Source organism: Lutra lutra, chromosome 4, assembly GCF_902655055.1.
Source record: "Lutra lutra chromosome 4, mLutLut1.2, whole genome shotgun sequence".
In the NCBI taxonomy this organism is placed as follows: domain Eukaryota; kingdom Metazoa; phylum Chordata; class Mammalia; order Carnivora; family Mustelidae; genus Lutra; species Lutra lutra.
This window is the reverse complement of record NC_062281.1, coordinates 161,228,048-161,246,353: the sequence shown is the minus strand read 5'-3', so window position 1 is coordinate 161,246,353 and position 18,306 is coordinate 161,228,048. Positions and strand designations below refer to the sequence as shown.

Here is an 18,306-nt window from a genome sequence, read left to right as displayed (position 1 = left end):
CTGACCTGTTAACCGCCTAGATTCTTACACTTGTTTCTGCAGTCCTAACATTTCTCCTGAGCTCTAGGCTGACCTGTGTCCAGCTGCCTGCTGGACATCTTCACAGACCCCTCCAACTCAAAGCCATCCCTGCTGTGATCATCTCTTCCCACTCCTAGTCCTCTTTCTGGGTTCCCTTCCTTTTTGAATGGCACCAGGCCAAAAGGCTAAGAGTCACCCTTGAATCCTCTTCTCTAGGAGCCAGTCCGGGTCTGTTTGCTCATCACTGTATTCTCTGTACCACACACACTGGCTAGCAAATAGTAGACTCTCCATAATATTTATTCGAATCATTTGTTTTCTTGAACAAGCCATCATGAATGCCACTATAATTAAATGAATATAACCAGTCTTGTCAATCTTACCTCCTTAAGAGTTCTCCATTCTGGCCTCTTTTCCAACCTCACAAACAGCCCCTGGTCCAGGCCATTTCAGTTTCTTGCCTTCCAGTTTCCTTGACTCCAGATTTGTACCCCTCCAATCGTTTCTCCTTGCAAAATCCAGAGTAATTTTTCAAAAAGGCAAATCTGTTTTTTTAACCTCTGATAACCCTTCTGTGGACTGAGAGACACTAAGGAAAAATATTTTACTTAATATTACAGAGGTAACCATTAAATGAACTTAAAATAGTGATAGAAATATATAGGGCCAGTGGAAGAGGGGAAGCACAGAGTGTGAAATAAATCATATTTATCATAATAGGAAGTCAGTAGACAATATTTAAAATTAATAAATAGTAGTCCTGTATAAGTGTATGTGGGGTTATATGTATAAACACCAGAAAAAAGTAGTTGAATGTGGTTGCCTTTGGGGAGTGGGGCTAGAGGTGGAAAACGATAGACCAAGTTAACTATCTTTACATTTGTAAATCCTTCTGTGACCCTGTGCTGGAATTACTTGGATAAAACATCCAAATCAAGCCAAAACAAAAAAAGTTTTTCATCGCTCCCCATTGCCTACAAAATATAATCCAAGCACCATAGAACCATCTTCTGTTACCCTGTTACTCAAAGTATGGTCCCTGGCCCAGCAGCATGGCCATCACCTGGGAGCTTGTTAGAAAAGAACCTCAGGCTCCATCCCAGATCTTCAGAATCACAGTCTGCATTTTAACAAGATTTGCAGAAAATTCATAACCACAGTCAAGCTTAAGAAGCATAAGTCTAGGGATGCCTGGGTGGCTCAGTTGGTTATAAGTGGCTGCCTTCAGCTCAGGTGGTGATCCCAGGGTTCTGGGATCAAGAGAGCCCCCTGCTCAGTGGGGAGCCTGCTTCTCTTCCTCTGCCCCTCCCCTTGCTTGTGCTCTTTCTTTCTCTCAAATAAATAAATAAAATCTTAGAAGAAAAAAAGCGTCAGTCTACAGGATCAAACATGATCTGGTCCATGTGGACCTTTTCATCTTCAATACTGGTTGCTTCTCATTGGCCAGAAGAACCTTATTTTCTCCTTTTATTTAAACTCAGAGGCAAGGCACCAGGCTGGCTCAGTCAGAAGAGCATGTAACTCTTGATCTCCCGGCTGAGTTCAAACTTCATGTTGGGTGTAGAGAAATATTTCAAAATAAATGAATAAATAAATAAATAATAAATAAATCCAGTGGTTACACTGAAAGTGTGTGTGTGTGCGTGTGTGTGTGTCCGTAACTAGCTAAATTCTAACCACTGTTGTACACCCAGCCTCTCCACTTCAGGAAGCCTTTCAAAATCCTCTGCAGCTTCTGTCACCACTGTTCCTTAAACTCCCATACCCCTGAAGATGCTTAGCTTTTTTCAGCAAACATTTATCGGGCGCCTGCTATGTGACTGGCTAGACTCAGCTGGCAGTGTAGGGAGAAGGCACTGAACTCTCCTAGTGCTCCTTCAAGTGCAAATCCAAGTACAAATCGCCCAGCCCCACCCATTCTAGGTACATTGTGTGCGCAGCACTCGAACACACACACACACACACACACGAACACGAACACACACGAACACGAACACACACGCTCACGCACGCACGAACGGCTCTGCGCGGCTTTTCTGAGTGTTACGGCACCCTCCGCCCGCCCCCGCGCGGCGCGGGCGGGGACCCACCGGTTCCGCTCAGCACCAGCAGCCGGCAAAGGAGGACCCCCGGGAACGAGACCCCGCCGTCCGGTGGCCCAGTCCTCTTCAGCCATAGGCCCGCATGGAGGGGACTGCGGAGTTCCAGACGCCTGACCTGCGAGATGTGGAGGGCAAGGTGGGCAGGAAGACCCCTGAAGGGCTGCTCCGCGGGCTGCGAGGCGAATGGGAGCCGGGAACCTCCGGCGCCCTGATGCTCTCGGGGGCGCCTAGCACCGGCCACGGCCACAGCCTGGGGGACAAGATCATGGCGTTGAGGATGGAGCTGGTGAGTGTGGGTTCCATGGGCCAGGAGGACGGAGTTCCCAGCTAGGGTTGGAAGGGACAGACTTATGCCTCCAGAGTTGGACTGGAGACGAGCGAATTAGAACTCCCTACCTAACTCCTCAGGATTCCTCCCAGATCAATCCTTAAACCCTGGGGTCCATTAATTGCCCCTCCAAGGGTGAGTGGGTCCTGAAGACTTGAGGTGGGAGGCACTAGCTCTTGGAAGTTTTTCCTGCCAGATAATCGGGAGGGGAGAGGTGAGGCTGAGAAGCACTGAGAACCTAGCACAGCACAAATCTGCCCCCTCCTCCTGCCCCCCCATCTATGCCCTGCCCACCATTATAGGGCCCTCAGTTTCTTCTACTGCACACTGGGCCCAGGGTTTGCTAGTCTGAGACCTGGGTATTCATGATAGGATTCAGCACAGAAGAGATCAGGGTGAAAACCCCCTAATCTAGGGCTACCCAAAACATCCTCCCTTTCCCCAACTCCCCCAATCCCCACATAAAGTACTTGGAAGTCCCTAGAACCTGGGTGGTCAGAGTAGCAGCGCCATGGCTATTGGCTCCATCACCTCCTGGTATAACCCCCCAGGTATACAGGATTTTTGCATCTCATCTGTACCTTCTTGGGGAGAAGAGAAGGAAATAGGCACCCTCCCCCTCCCCTGTTGCTGCTGGTCTAGATTCAGAGCCAGAAGGGCATTTGGGGCTGTCCAGGCTCCCCAAGGCCCTGGTTCCGGTGAGGGGGGTAATTTACACCTGCCACCAATTTGCAGCCAGTTCTGGGGAACTGAAGAATCCTCTGGCTCAGATCCAGGAGGCCACAGTGAGTGTGTCAGCTAATAGGTCTTTCTGAGCCCACCATCTGCCTAGCTAGGCTGTGAGAGAACAGAGAAGGAGGGCATGGGGGCTCTTAGGCAGGGAGGAGAGCCTTCTGGGCAGAGCAATCAGGGAAGGCTCCATGGGGGAAGAACTTAAATGCCGTGTGTGCACTCGGCCCTGAAGGTTGGAGGTGAATGCCAGATTCTTCAGAGCAGGGCTGTGACTGCCCACCTAAGGGAGGGGCTTGCTTCGCTTCTTTGTACAGAGTGGTGCCAGGCATCATGCTAAGCACTTTACAAAATACTCACTTAATCCTCACAGTAACCCTATTAGCAAATGATATTTTATAGATAAAGAAACTGAGGCACAAAGAGATTAAGTAACTGCCCAAGGTCATACAAAAAAGTAAAAAGCAGAGCCAGGCTTTGAACTCACATGATCTTCCTGCACTTTACATTTTTACCATTGAGATCTGCTTCGTGCCAGGCGCTTTAAAGACATTTTATGCCACTGAAGTGAGAAAAGCGGTCATCTTTTCCCCATCCTGTAGATGAAGTATGCTTGCAGGTGTTAAAGGGGTTCAGTTGGGCTCACACAGGGAGCCAGTGGAGAAGCCATGCCTTTTCTCTGGCTCTAACTCTTTTGCCTTTGGTGGTGATTAGCTGTTTGTAAACTTTAAGGGCGTACATTCATTTAACTTCTGATTAGGTCTCTGCGTTCTTGACCTAGCCTGGTCTGGGACCCTGAGCTGCCCATTAAAGGCACACAGGAGGGAACCTACTGGGGGCCAGAACAGGGAAGCGCTCCTTACCCCGATTCCTTTCTCCTTCCTTGACCAAGATGTCATTGATGTCTTTGTGTACTCAGCCCTGCCCACTGTGGGGGAGCGGCAGGGCTGGGCAGAGGGTTTCCCTTGAAGCCACTAGTGGCAGAACAGGTCAGAGCTCTCTAAGCACAGTCCTTCAACTGTCCCTCTCCCAGCAATCCTGCAGGGCCGGGGGACAGGCCCGCTCTTAAAGCCAAGGATATTCCTGCCTCTAGGCTCTTTTCCTCTTGGTTCCCTCCCCCTCTCACAGGTTGAGTGAACCAGGCAGACTGTGGGATTTGTGGGAAGGGGAAACAATGGAAACCTTCCCTACTTAATCCTCCTACCCCAAAAAACTTGTTGCTGCAGACAACCCACCCCCACAGAGCTGGCTTAAAAAAAAAAGCTTTAGGCAAGAAGGGGGAAGTCATGGGTTCAAGTTCTGGCCCAGCTCCTGAATCATTTGAGATCTTGAGCAGAGCCCTGACTTTCTGTTGGCCTCAGTTTTTCTGCCTCTTTGAGGATGAGGGGACAGGGGCTTATGGGATCAGATAGTTCTAGTAACAGTTGTCTAAGAATCTCAATCCACGGCCAGGGAGCTGAGCCTGGGATCTCCGGGCTTTACCCCAGGGCCTGATTGGGATTGAGCAAGGAGGAGGCCACACTTGTGACCCCAGGGCTGGGCAGAGTCTGATGTGTCTTTGTTAAGAGGGTTAGTGGGGGACTTGAATCCCCCTGAGAAGAGAACTGGGTTGGAGTGGTCTTTGAGGCTGCATCTCTCCTGAGGATTTATCCCCTTTCTGTTTTCAAAGAGGCGGTATGGAATGAGTGTTTCTTTTTCTGGCAAGAAAGCCTTGCTTTTTTTCTATTCTGGGAAGTGTTGCTGTCACAGTCAGGGAATCCCACTGTCACAGGACTATAGAATCTAGTTCTCAGATTCATTTCCCAGCAACACAGTAAAACTCAACCAGATGAATCCTGGAGACCACCAGAGGGGCCAAGGATAGTAAAGGCAAGAAAATCACAAAGCCGAATCTGACCTATACAGTATGAGGCTAAGTGCCACCAATGAACTGTGTAGGACTGCTCTCAGGGAGCTCACAAGCTGAGTTCACAGGAAGGAGGGAGACAGACTAATAACTCTGGTACAGGATGATAAGTGTTATTAGAACCCAGGGTGGGCTTCTTGGAAGAGTCTTCATTAAAGAGTGACGTGGTCAGATTTGTACTCTGGAGAGACGACTCCTCCTCCTCCTTCTTTTTTTAAAGATTTTATTTTTGGGGGCTCAGTTGGTTAAGCGCCCGCCTTTGGCTTGGGTCATGATCTCAGGGTCTAGGGATCGAGCCTGCTTCAGGCTCCCTGCTCAGCAGGAAGTCTGCCTGCCCCTCTCTGTCTGCCTACATGAGCTCTCTCTCTGTCAAATAAATAAATAAAATCTTAAAAAAAAAAAAGATTTTATTTTTAAGTAATCTCTACACCCAATGTGGGGCTCGAATCTACAGTCCCTAGATCAAGAGTCATATGCTCTATCAACTCAGCCAGCCGGGCACTCATGGAAAGGCCACTTTGAATTGGAGGGGACACATACTGAGTCCTCTAGTTGGAATGCCTCTCTCCACTGTTTACTTGATGAAGTCCTATTCAACCTTTATGTCTCAGCTCATGTGCCTTATTGTAGGAAGCATTTTCTTACCTGCTTTGATTGGGTCATTGCCTTCTAGATAGCCATGGCCCTCTGGATAGCATTTGTTTCCCCTAGCATTTGCCATGCTGAGTCTTAAGTGCCTATATCATTGTCTTATCCTACCCATAAACTGTGAACTCTCTGAGGTTAAGAAACGGTGTCTTTTCTTCCTTGAACACAATGTGATGCCTATAAAAAGACTCACTAAATATTGTGTCATAACTGAATGGATTAATTCTGTCTTAAGGAAGAGCAGGGAAGACTTCCTAGAGGAGGAATGGCATTTGAGGCTGGGGCTTGAAGGATGAATAAAGTCAGCGGGAATTCTAATTCAAGATGGCGGATTGAACACATGCATTTACCTCCATTTCCTTCTGAAATGTCACTAGAAAGCCAGTAGAAGGATTATTTTAAAAGCCATGAAACTAGGGGCGCCTGGGTGGCTCAGTGGGTTAAGCCGCTGCCTTCGGCTCAGGTCATGATCTCGGGGTCCTGGGATCGAGTCCCGCATCGGGTTCTCTGCTCGGCAGAGATCCTGCTTCCCTCTCTCTCTCTCTCTGCCTGCCTCTCCATCTACTTGTGATCTCTCTCTGTCAAATAAATAAATAAAATCTTTAAAAAAAAATAAAATAAAAGCCATGAAACTATTATGATGACAAACGTAGGAGAGAAGATGATAGGAACAAAATTTTGGAAGCTGAAAAGCAGAAGGAAGTGTGGTAACTTAGAGGACCTGAAAAAAGCTGAATTCCAAACCAGCAGCGAGGAAAGCTGAAAAAGCAACATGATTTGCACTGCAGAGACTCAAAGCTTTCAAGGAGTTGGGAAAACCCAGTGTTTAGGGAATTGGGGGGCACAAGTGAAGCTAAAAACAAAAGAGTTTGTGAATGTCTGTTTACGAATTGTACTCTAAGATCCCCTCCCTAACTGGCCAACCAAGTGCCAGCCACTTCTTTATCCGAACAGAAGATTAGGGATATAAGTTTCGGAAAAAAATAGTACAGAGGGAATGGAAGAAGGGGAAGAAAGGAAGGAGACAATATAGCAGGAGAAGCATTTTTAGTATGAGAAGTTTTGTTTAATACATTTAGTTTGGTTATGGACTAGGACTGTTGGTTTCACTGTTAATTTATTCCCTGGGGTTCCTGGGTGGCTCAGTCGTTAAGCATCTGCCTTCGGCTTGGGTTATGATATCAGGGTTCTGGGATCGAGCCCTGTATCAGGCTTCCTGTTCAGTGGGGAACCTGCTTCTCCCTCTCCCACTCTCCCTGCTTGTGTTCCTTCTTTCACTGTCTCTCTCTCTCTCTGTCAAATGGATGGATAAAATATTTAAAAGAAAAAACAAAACTTAGGGGCACCTGAGTGGCTCAGTTGGTTAAAGAGTCTACCTTCAGCTCAGGTCATGACCGAGGGTCCTGGGATCAAGCCCCATGTCAGGCTCCCTGCTAAGTGGGAGTCTGCTTCTCCCTCTGCCCTTCCCTCTGCTGTCTCTCTCTCTCTCAAATTAAAAAAAAAAAAAAAAAATTTCCCCAGTACAAAATAATTGAAGATCATCTTTTATTGCATGTCATTAATAATCTGCGTAGCCTGTAGTATTTCAGTTATTTATGTCCATATCTCCTTATTGAAACTGCAAGTTTCTGTCAAGCAGGGACAGTTTCTTCATGATCTTTGTTATTATTAGACAACCCAGGTGCCAAATACTCATTTGCTTAATTGAATTAGAGTTGTGATATTATTCCAAAATCACAAATAATTTCAGGTACAGAATTTTGTTCTGTGCTTATGCCATGGTGAATAAGTTGACCATAGTAACATCTAAAGCCACGTAGCTACCGTTCACAAACTGATACCTGCCAAGCACTATCCTGTGCGGGTTAATATGTTCCTTCCATTTTTCTTTTAAAGATTTTATTTTCTTTTCTTTTGACAGACAGAGATCACCAGTAAGCAGAGAGGCAGGCAGAGAGAGAGAGAGAGAGAGAGAGAGAGAGGAAGGAAGCAGGCTCCCTGCTGAGCAGAGAGCCCCATGTGCGGCTCTATCCCAGGATCCTGGGATCATGACCTGAGCTGAAGGCAGAGGCTTTAACCCACTGAGCCACCCAGGCGCCCCATGTTCCTTCCATTTTTTGATATAAACCTCTAAATGAGATAGTATCCTCATTTTACAATGAAGAAATGAGGTTTAAAGGGGAAAAAAATTCTAATTCCCTGTGGTTTGTTAATGGCATAACTGGAATTTGAATCCAGGTCTATTTAATTCCAGTGCCTGTATTTTTCTCAATGTACAAATACTTAGTCATATTCTGATTTATCATTCTACTTGTAAGACAGTTATGTCCTTAAGATTTTAATTTACTTACTTGAGAGAAAGTGAGAGAGTTCACAGAGGGAGAGAAAGAAACAGACTCGCTGCTGACTGAGCGGAGAGCCCAATGTGGGGCCCGATCCCAGGACCCCGAGATCATGACCTGGGCCGACAGCAGCTGCCTAACTGACTGAGCCACCCAGACACCCCAATTGTTATATATTTTTTAAAAACTCGAACCAAATGTCTCTAGATTAGAGACAACAAGTTGAGAGCAAGAGGGATTAGGTAGGGGTGCCTGGGTGGCTCAAGTTGTTAAGCATCCAACTCTTGATTCCAGCTCAGGTCATGATCACAGGATGGTGAAATCAAGCCCCACAGTGGGGCTCCATGCTCAGTGGGGAGTCTGCTTGAGATTCTTTCCCTCTCCCTCTGCCTCTCCCCCACCTCCACCCCCCACTTAACCCCCCCAGTCCCATTCCCTTGCATGCACACTCTATCTCTCCCTCTCAAATAAATAAATAAATCTTTTTTAAAAAGAGGGATTAAGTAAAAATGTACTAAATGTTATTAAATACCCTTCCAGCCTTTCCCCTTACTTAGCAGCTTTGCTTGCATTATATTCTTGAGATGGATGAACATGGTGAACCCAAGGGAAAAATACTAGAGATACTGACTTCAGGGCTAACCCAAATAACCCAGCCAGATAATTCCAAGTGAGGCTCAGAGTTGGCAAGCCTCACGTACGTATGTAAAATTTGCAATCAGCTTTTTAGAGACAACTCTGAAGTATAAGTAGCTGCTAGAGACTGTAAGACATCTGATGAGACCCTCCGACTATTTAGACATAAACGAACAGAAAAAACACCTAGAATGAGATGGAGATAATACCGGGAGATGAGAACTTATTAAAAAAACATTAATTATATCCTTAAAAAGATAAGAGGTACTATTGCAGCACGGCAGGAAGCTATAAAAAGGAAAGTGTTCAGGGGCGCCTGGGTAGCTCAGTCCATTAAGCATCTGACTCTTGATTTCGGCTCAGGTCATGATCTCAGGGTTGTGGGACTGAGCTCCATGTGGAGTCTGCTGGGGATTCTCTTTCTCCCTCTGCCCTTCCCCCACCCCACCCTGCTCTCTCGTGCCTGAACTCTCTCACTCTCTCAAATAAATAAATCTTTTTAAAAATTTTTTATTTTAAAAGGAAAACATTCAGAGAACTAGAACAACTTAGAAATAAATCATGATAGGAAAATATAAAAAACTCAACAGAAGCATTGAATATGTTGAAATACTTCAGAAACTAGAACAAATATAGAAAAAGATGGAAGGGGGGGGGGGAAAAAAAAGGATCCATCCAGGACACCCTCTATTCAAATAATAGGATTTCCAGGAAAAAAAAAAAAAGTAGAAAATTAGTGGAGGAGAAATAATCACCAAAGAAATAAAGAAAATCTCCCAGAACTGAGGAACATGTGTCTCCAATTTTTAAAGGGCCCAATAATAAAACAGCAATTACAACAACAAAAAAATAAATAAATAAAATAAAAGGGCCCAATACGGGGCGCCTGGGTGGCTCAGTCGGTTGAGCATCCAGCTTTTGGTTTCAGCTCAGGTCATGTTCTCCCCCCATTCCCTACTGCAGTCCTGTGTCAGGGTCCAGGATCAGCGGGGAGTCTGCTTCCGTTCTCCTCTCCCTCTGCTCCTGCCTCCCACTCTGAAATAAATAAATAAATCTTTAAAAACTAAAATTGCCCAACAAGTAGCCAATTCAATGGATGAAAATAGACACACCATGGCAAATTATTGGGCTAATTTAGAACTGGGACCAAAGAGAAGATCCTGAAAACTTTCAGAAAGAATAGTAAGATGGTCCCATATGAACGACCAGGAATCATAATGGCATCAGACTTTCCAAGTGTGACACTGAAAATTAAAAGTCAATGGAACAGGGGCGCCTGGGTGGCTCAGTGGATTAAAGCCTCTGCTTTCAGCTCAGGTTATAATCTCAGGGTCCTGGGATCGAGCCCCGAATTGAGCTCTCTGCTCAGAGGGGAGCCTGCTTCCTCCTCTCTCTCTCTCTGCTGGCCTCTCTGCCTACTTGTGATCTCTCTCTCTCTCTGTCAAATAAATAAATAAGATCTTTGGGGGAAAAAAAGTCAATGGAACAATGCCTTAAATCCTGAGGAAAAATTATTTTTTACCTAGAATTCTATACCCAAGAAACTGTCAGTGGTGTGAGAGGAGAAGAACAGCATTTTAAAACGTGTAAAGCTTCAACAAATGTACCTCCTCTGTAGACTTTCTCAGGAAGCTACTGGAGGAACTGGAGGAAAAGCACCCACACACAATGAAGGAGTAAACCAAGAAAGAAGAAGACATGGACCCAGGAAACAAGGGATCCAACTAGGGAGAAGCCCAGGAGGCTAGTGAAGGGGGAATCCCTAGGGGACAGTTGTGCAACTGGTTCACACTGGGGCCAATCAGAGGGCTCCTGAAGAGCTGCCTCTAAGAACCAGCAATAGTTAGAATGTGATATGTTTAAATGCCTTGAGAGGAAAATTCAGACAACTGGGAGAGGGTGTGGGGATGACTTATTGATCACTATGTAGGAAATGAAGCAAAAGAAGAGGAGTAATATTGTAGTGATAATAATATAACAATAATGGAATATATAAGGTACGCTATATATCATTTACTATTATTCTAAGGCATAATTCTAAGGATTAATAATTATTATTGGGACACCTGGGTGGCTCAATCGGTTAAGTGTCTGCTTTCAGCTCAGGTCATGATCCCAGGGTCCCAGGATCGAGTCCTGCATTAGGCTCCTTGCTCAGCAGGGAGCCTGCTTCTCTCTCTGCCTATCGCTCCCCCTGCTTGTGTATGCTCTCACTCTCTCTCTGACAAATAAATACAATCTTAAAAAAAAATCATTTAAAAATTTTTATTATTATTATTCTAAGGAAAATGTGAAGTAGGGAATGAAAAGTAACCGTAGTAAACTGTACAATTTAGCTGTGAATGGCATTTCCAAATCCTTATAAGGTAATCACCCAACAACTCATTTTATTGCATATGTTGGGAAAACTGGAAGATGGGAAAGGTGTCTATGTGGCAGAGGAGTGGGTAGTAGGATGAGAGTTAAACCCTTAACCTTCCATCATGTGGGAAGTCAACAGAAAACACCTAAAACTTAAAAGTCACTAAGTAGCATGTTATTTGGAGATTCGAAGGTAAGTACCAAAATAAACAGCTAAAAAAATGAATAATAGTTGTCTCTGGGAAGCGAGATTTAGGGTTAGGGTGCAGGCCTATTACGTCCATGATAATTCTCACAGAACTGTTTGCCTCTTTAATCCATGGGCATCCATTACTTTGATTACAAGGAAACCAAATAAAACGCAATCGGAAAGTCATGTGTGACAAGACCAGAGTCTCCCGGGTCAGTGAGCTAGAGGTGAAGCTGGGGAGATGCACAAGGGCTATATTGTGATAGCTTTGGAATCCCAGCTGTTGAAGGGTTTGGATCTTCTTCTTCAAGAGGAGTGCAAAGCCCGGAGAGGCTCTTGAGCAGGAAAGGGACAGTTTCAGACTTGTCGTTGGGGAAGATATTTAGGGCATCTGAACTGGGAGGGACCCTGGAGATTCCCCGGAAAATCAGACTTACTCCCTGTACGGAAGGGAGACGGGTGTGTGGTGGAGAGAAGCCCCGAATCCCCAGCCAGCAGGCTTCTGACCCTTTGAACAATGGCTACAGACACCCTGAAGAGTCTGGGGGACCATGTTCACTTCCTCTTTCTTCCCCAGCTTTTGCCTCCCTTTGGCCCTACTTTGTAATTAACACCAGGCTCCCTATCAGGCTATTCTTTGAATCTGGACTGTTTCAGTAGTTAATACTTTACCTAAGTTCAAAGCTTAGCAGGATCAGATTTCAATACTAAACATTTACTGAGACTGTGTCAAGCACTGTGTTGAGTACTCAATAAACAGCATCTCCAAATTCTCACAGCCATCCTGTGAAATGAGTAATTTAGCCCTGTTTTACAAACAAACAAGGCTCAAGGAATGTAAGAAAGTTGCCCACAGTCATCTGGCTAGTCAGTGGTAGAACTGAGATTTTTTTTTTTTTTTTTTTTTTTTTTTTTTGGTAAAGATTTTGTTTTTAAGTAATCTCTGCACCCAACATGGGGCTTGAACTTACAACCCTAGATCGAGAGTCACGTGCTCCACTGACTGAGCCAGGCAGGGGCGCCCCAGAACTGAGATTTTAAACAGCAATCTTGTCTGCTTTGAGACCCCATGCTCTAAACCAGCCATGCTTCTGCTCCCAAGCTTCTTGCCTTTGAAGCATGGTTGGTTGGACTACAAAGCGGGGCCCCCTGGAAACATTTGGGAAACCCATGGCTCAGAACCTCAGACTGACTCCTTCTCCCACTCCCCCAGGCTTACCTGCGAGCCATCGATGTGAAGATCCTGCAGCAGCTGTTGACCTTGAATGAGGGCATCGAGGCTGTGCGCTGGCTGTTGGAGGAGAGGGGGACAGTGACCAGCCACTGCAGCAGCCTCACCAGCAGCCAATATAGCCTGACAGGCGGGAGCCCAGACCACTCAAGGCGAGGCAGCTGGGACAGCCTGCCGGACACCAGCTCCACTGACCGGCTGGACAGTCTCTCCATTGGCAGCTTCTTAGACACGGTGGTCCCCAGCGAGCTGGATGAACAGGGCCCCCCTGGGGCTCCCCGTCCTGAGACTGGGCAAAGGTTATATCCAGTGGGGACAGGGCCCAGTGGGGACAGGGCCAGGACTGAGGTGGACCTGACAGCCAGCAGGCTAGGGAATTTGAGGGCTGTATGGAAGCCCCCAGGGGAGGGGCTCCAAGGTGGACCTCCTGAGCCACTAGAGGATGAGAGTGCCAAACTGGGCTTTGAGGCCCACTGGTACTGGCAGTGTCAGGATGACGTGACCTTCTTATAGTAACTCTCCCACCCTTTTGTATTCCTGTGGCTCTTTCATTGCTAGGCCCTGGTCTCCCTGGAAATTTATTCTCCCTCATTCTGGGTCTAGGAAGAGGCTGCATCAAAATCAGTTACCATGGAAATCTGACCTTATCATCCTTCTGGTCCCTGAGGAGGCTTTGCCTTTATCCCTCAATTATTGGGACCCTAGAGCTATTTCCATAGATACATTGACTCTAGATGTTTGACCTGTGGCTTTTCGTAAGATAGTAACTTCCCCTCCCCCTCCGTGCCCCCCCTTCCTCCCGGAACTAGGTAAGGATTTGAGGGATTTAGGACGCCTACGAGATTGATGATGAAGAGTTGGGGGTGCGATTACCTCAACCAACATCTAGGAGTCTTGGCCCCCCCTCTTGGCCAAGATGGAGAACTGTCGGGGGACATGGACATTCAGGGCCAACCCTCCATGGATTGGCCCTCCCAGAAGCCTCTGGGGTTGGTAGAACCATCCCTTCCTATCTGGTGAGTGATGTCATTTCCTGCCAGGATGGAGTAGGCTTTCCTCTGTACCATCTCTCAGGGGTGGGAGGCCAGTATCGGGCAGCTGAGCCCCTGCTGCTAGGCAAGACCATACCATTTATTCTCCATACCGTTACTTCTTGCAAGTGGGAACATACCCTTCCCCCTTCCTGGTAGGAAAGCTCACTGTCAGAGGTTTGTGTTTCTTTTCAGAAAGATTGTTACTTTTTTTTTTTTAAGATGTTATTTATTTGTTAGAGCACAAGTGAGGGGAGAAGCAGACTCCCCACTGAGCAGGAAGCCCAATACGGAGTTCCATCCCAGGACCCCAGGATCATGACCTGAGCCGAAGGCAGATGCTCAACTGACTGAGCCACCCGGGCACCCCAGATTCTTGCTTTTTAAATGGGGTGTTCTCATTTTATTCTAGAGGGTTCACTTCCTTTGTGGCCATACCCCTGTCGATGTGACACTCTTGTATCTGTGCTTTTAGGGAGGGAAAGGCAGGGCCCTCTACCTACGGCTCTCAAAATTTGGCCTGCCCTGTTTGGCCCCCTGTCTTTCCCTGTCCCTGGGTTGCCCTCATTCTTGTATTCTGGCTCCAGATCTGTCTGCCAGGAGGTTCAGCCTTTGTGTCTCCACACCTTCTAGGTTTCCACTTCCACAGGCCTTTTATATGCAGATGATCCCCCATCCAACCCCCTTCTCTCCCTATTGCTGATGGAAATCAGAGGAAGGAGACACCTGAAGTCTGGGAGTTCTGGGGGTGTATCATAATTTCCAAAAGGGGGAGGTGTCTTCTCTGATCCTGTGATTTCCCTTCCCCCATTCTGCCTCGGACCTTCCACCATTTGGTCACAAGGATGCCTGCCAGAGGCTGAGACACAAGAAATCCCCTTGTCTGGGTTACAATGAGTGGTGGTGATGGTGGGGGTGTGGCAGGGAAAGACAGAGGCTCTTTGGTCCTAGGGCCCACGTCCTGGGAGGGGGAGAGATCCAGAGAAAGGCTGCTTTCCTTCCTCCCTTAGAGCAAGCCCTAGACTCCTGGGACCTGAGGAGAGAGCAGGAGACCGGCTCTGGGCCTGGGTCCTAGGGCCCTAGTGAATTACAGCAAAGAAAGAATTCACAGAAGCTGCCAACCTGGGGCCCAGGAGGGGACAGGTCTGAGGCGGAGGCTGTACCTGATGTCAGAGAATGAATTCTTGGAGATTATCCCTTTAAACCCCAGCTAACTGCCCATATTTTGGTCCTTATCTTTCCTGGGGCCTGAAACTAATTATTGAAAAGCAAAAAGGAGAGAGAAGGATGTCGGGTGATCCTTGCCTAGCTGCTGTGCTGTCGTGTACGGAGGAGTCTCCCCCCAGATCCTAGAGTAACTTCTGCAATTTCTTTACTTTTCATTCTGGGGAAGGGAAAGAAGCTAAGTTCATCTCCACTTCCCCCAAATTCCTCAGGTTTTGTTCTGCAAGCACCATTCCAGTCGTTTTGGGGCAATGCATTCAGCCTATGGCTCTCTCCCTAAAGACCCTCCCTTCTCCCATCCCCTCAAAGTGATCCAAATCTCTGAAATATATTCTTAGCCTCTCCTCCTCTGTTACCTACCAGCCCTCTCCATACCACCTCTCCTGGTCTTGGGGCTCCGGACTTCCCCTCAGGCTGGGAATTCAAATACCCTTTTTCGGTCCCTACTCTGTTGCCATTTTGTAGCGTGCTCTTGGGTAAGCTACCTTTTCACTTAGAAGGCTTGTATCCCTTTTGAAGCTTGCTTGTTTGATTAGGCTGCAAACTTCCGAGCTGAAGGGGTTGCGCGCCCTCTTGTGGCCATTATGCACCATTGCCAGGAGTAGATGCATAGAGCCTTAAAGAAGACCAGCTTCTCAGTGCACTAACAGGCTGGAGAGACGGGCCTAGAGAGGGCAGAGATTTCCCCAGTGTCACCTGCTGTAGATCCATGGCAATGGCCTGGGTTAGAGAACCCAGATCCACAGTGCCACTTGGCCAGACTGATTGTTGCCTCACCCCACCCAGTCAACACCACTCAAGCCCGAAGGACCAAAAGCAATTTTTCTGGTTCAATATTTGGGTTCTTTTTTTTTTTTTTTTTTTTTTTTTTGACAGAGAGATCACAAGCAGGCAGAGAGGCAGGCAGAGAGAGAGGAGGAAGCAGGCTCCCCGAGAGAGCAGAGAGCCCGATGCGGGGCTCGATCCCAGGACTCCGAGATCATGACCTGAGCCGAAGGCAGCGGCTTAACCCACTGAGCCACCCAGGCGCCCCAATATTTGGGTTCTTAACCCCACCCTAGAGAGGCAGCTTAGTGTTGGGAGAAAGAGCCAAAGGCTCTCAGGAAAGAGAACCTTGGCCCTAGATTGGGTAAAGGGTTTGTGAATCTGGACAGCAGATAGAAGAAAAATTATCCCAGACCAACTATTTTTCCAGGGAGGGCCAGTAGGCCCAGATATGATGGTGGCAGAGAGCTCAGCATTTCCGACTTGGAAGTTAGAAGTGGGGTGGGGATGGGGAGCTTTGAGATGAGGAGATCCATATGGGTCCTGTGGAGTTGGGGAGCTCCACAGGTCAAGGGAATACAGCACAGTTGGATAGGCACAACTGGGTAAAGGCAGAGATGAGACCACTTGTGGCAGCTGCAGAAACAGTGCCTAGGAGGGTAAAGGGTGGGGCTGACAGAATGACGGACCATCAAGGAGATATGCGACCACGGGAATGGGCAAGGGTAAGGGCCCACATTTAGGATGGGATGGTAAGGTTGAGCACTGGACAGACTGGAAGCTCAGTGGCAGCTCGGGTGAGAAATGCTAGGGGCTTGTAGCACACAAGTCACTGTGTGCACGGGGCCAGGCCCTACTGGATGCTCAGTGACACCTCCTGAACGCATGGAAGAATGAATGTGTGTAAACCCACAAGGAGGTATGACTTATTTTGTTAAAAAGTGGGTAATTAGGTAGTAGTAGGTAATTTAAAACATTCTATTTAATTCTTAGCAACCCTATAAATAATGGATTATTAACAATGTATTGTTGCTTAGACATTTGCTCAAGGTCAGATAGGTAATAAAACAACTGTAATATGAACCTGGGTCAGTCTGGCTGCTTGGGCTTCCAAAAAGTCTTCTCTGATTCCCCTCTTCTCAGTGTCACAGACGTCACTCCTCTAGAACAGGCTACCCTGCCCAGCAGCAGGACCAATGTACTAGCTTCCTGCTGCTGCTGCTGCTGCTGTAATGAATGACCACAAACTTCTTGGCTTAAAAGAACACAAATTTAGTATCTTCCAGTTGTGGAGGTCAGGAGTCCCAAATCAGTTTCACTGAGCTCAATTAAAGTCAAGGTGTTGACCTGTCTGTATTCCTCTTGGAGACTCTATGGGAGAATCCATTTCTTTGCCTCTTCCAGCTTCTAGAAGCTGCTTTCATTCCTTGATTCATGGCCACTTCCTCCATCTTCAAGGCAGCAGATAGCATCTTCTCTCCTCTCTGACCTCTGCTTCTAATCTTTCATCTCTTTCTAATTCTCCTTTCTCTTACGAGGATTATGTTGTGATTACATCCGCTTGGGATTTTATTGGGCCCACTGGGATGATCTAAGATCCTCTCCCCATGTCAAGATCCTTAATGTAACCTTGTATTCTATGTCCCTTTTGTCATAAAAGGTGAAATATTCACAGGCTTTGAGGATTAGAACATGAATGTCTTTGGAGGAAGGGCCATTATTCAGCCTACCAAAGACAGAGATGGAGGGTAGGCGGATGGAAGCACCCAGGCCCAGAATAAGCCCCTATGTTTTGTCTAGCCTCCCTAGGCCTGGAGTGAAGGGTGGTGGGAAGGTGATGGCCAAGGTCCAGGCTCCCGTGTCTGGAGAATGCATCATCACCACCAGGGAGAGCTGAAGCTGAAGGGAGAAATTCCCAGCTTGGGAATTTTCGGGCTTGACACTTTCCCGGTGAACATGGTAGAGGGTTCCAGCAGGTTCTGTCTTCAGTACTGCCTCCTCTCTAGAACCATTTTGTGTTCAAGGCAGAAGATCATTACCAGCACACTAGCCTGGGCTGTCTCTGGGAAGGGTAGATTCGTTGTCACCTTTTAATTTGAATTTTTTCCAAGATTTTATTTTATTTATTTGACAGAGCACAAGCAGGGAGAGTGGCAGGCAGAGGGAAAGGGAGAAGCAGGCTCCTCACTGAGCAGAGAGCCTGATGTGGGGCTCGATCCCAGGGTCCATGACCTGAGCCAAAGGCAGATGCTTAACCAACTGAGCCACCCAGGTGCTTCTCCTTGTCACCTTTTAAAATTATCATTTTTTTTGAAAGATTTTATTTATTTATTTGACAGAGAGAAATCACAAGTAGGCAGAGAGGCAAGCAGAGAGAGAGGAGGAAGCAGGCTCCCCGCTAAGCAGAGAGCCCGATACGGGGCTCGTTCCCAGGACCCCGGGATCAGACCTGAGCCGAAGGCAGAGGCCTCAACCCACTGAGCCACCCAGGCGCCCCAAAATTATCATTTTTATTCCTTCATAAGTTCTCCTTAGAGCATGATGTACTCTCATTCTCAGTTGATACTAGCTGCTTTATTGCTTTATTTTCTTCTTTTGATCCTTGACCCCTCTTCTCATTCCTCTCCCTGACCTAGGCATCCCCTCTAATATTTTAGTATGTGTTTGGATATGTTTGTATCTTTAAATATGTATATATAACTGTGTACTTAGGTGTTTTAATATATATAAATGGTATTCTTTTACAATAAGCTAACTTTCCTAATGAGTTGCCTCATATGTCAGTGATTCCA

General features: G+C 46.9%; 1 protein-coding gene across 1 annotated transcript; it reads left to right on the top strand.

Annotated features, from left to right (window-relative positions):
• Nucleotides 1–1,995: 1,995 nt before the first annotated feature.
• On the top strand, nt 1,996–15,591 carry LURAP1 (leucine rich adaptor protein 1). The gene is made up of 2 exons (XM_047728155.1): nt 1,996–2,409; nt 12,477–15,591. Exons 1-2 carry the CDS (start codon nt 2,206–2,208, stop codon nt 13,005–13,007), a joined length of 735 nt encoding a protein of 244 aa, XP_047584111.1. The 5' UTR covers nt 1,996–2,205; the 3' UTR covers nt 13,008–15,591.
• Nucleotides 15,592–18,306: the final 2,715 nt, after the last annotated feature.

What these genes read in the sequence shown, in the direction of transcription:
- LURAP1 (XM_047728155.1), top strand. Translation starts at nt 2,206, where the DNA reads ATGGAGGGGACTGCGGAGTTCCAGACGCCTGACCTGCGAGATGTGGAG. An exon ending in TGGCGTTGAGGATGGAGCTG is followed by an intron (nt 2,410 to 12,476) that starts GTGAGTGTGGGT and finishes CCACTCCCCCAG; the next exon opens with GCTTACCTGCGAGCCATCGA.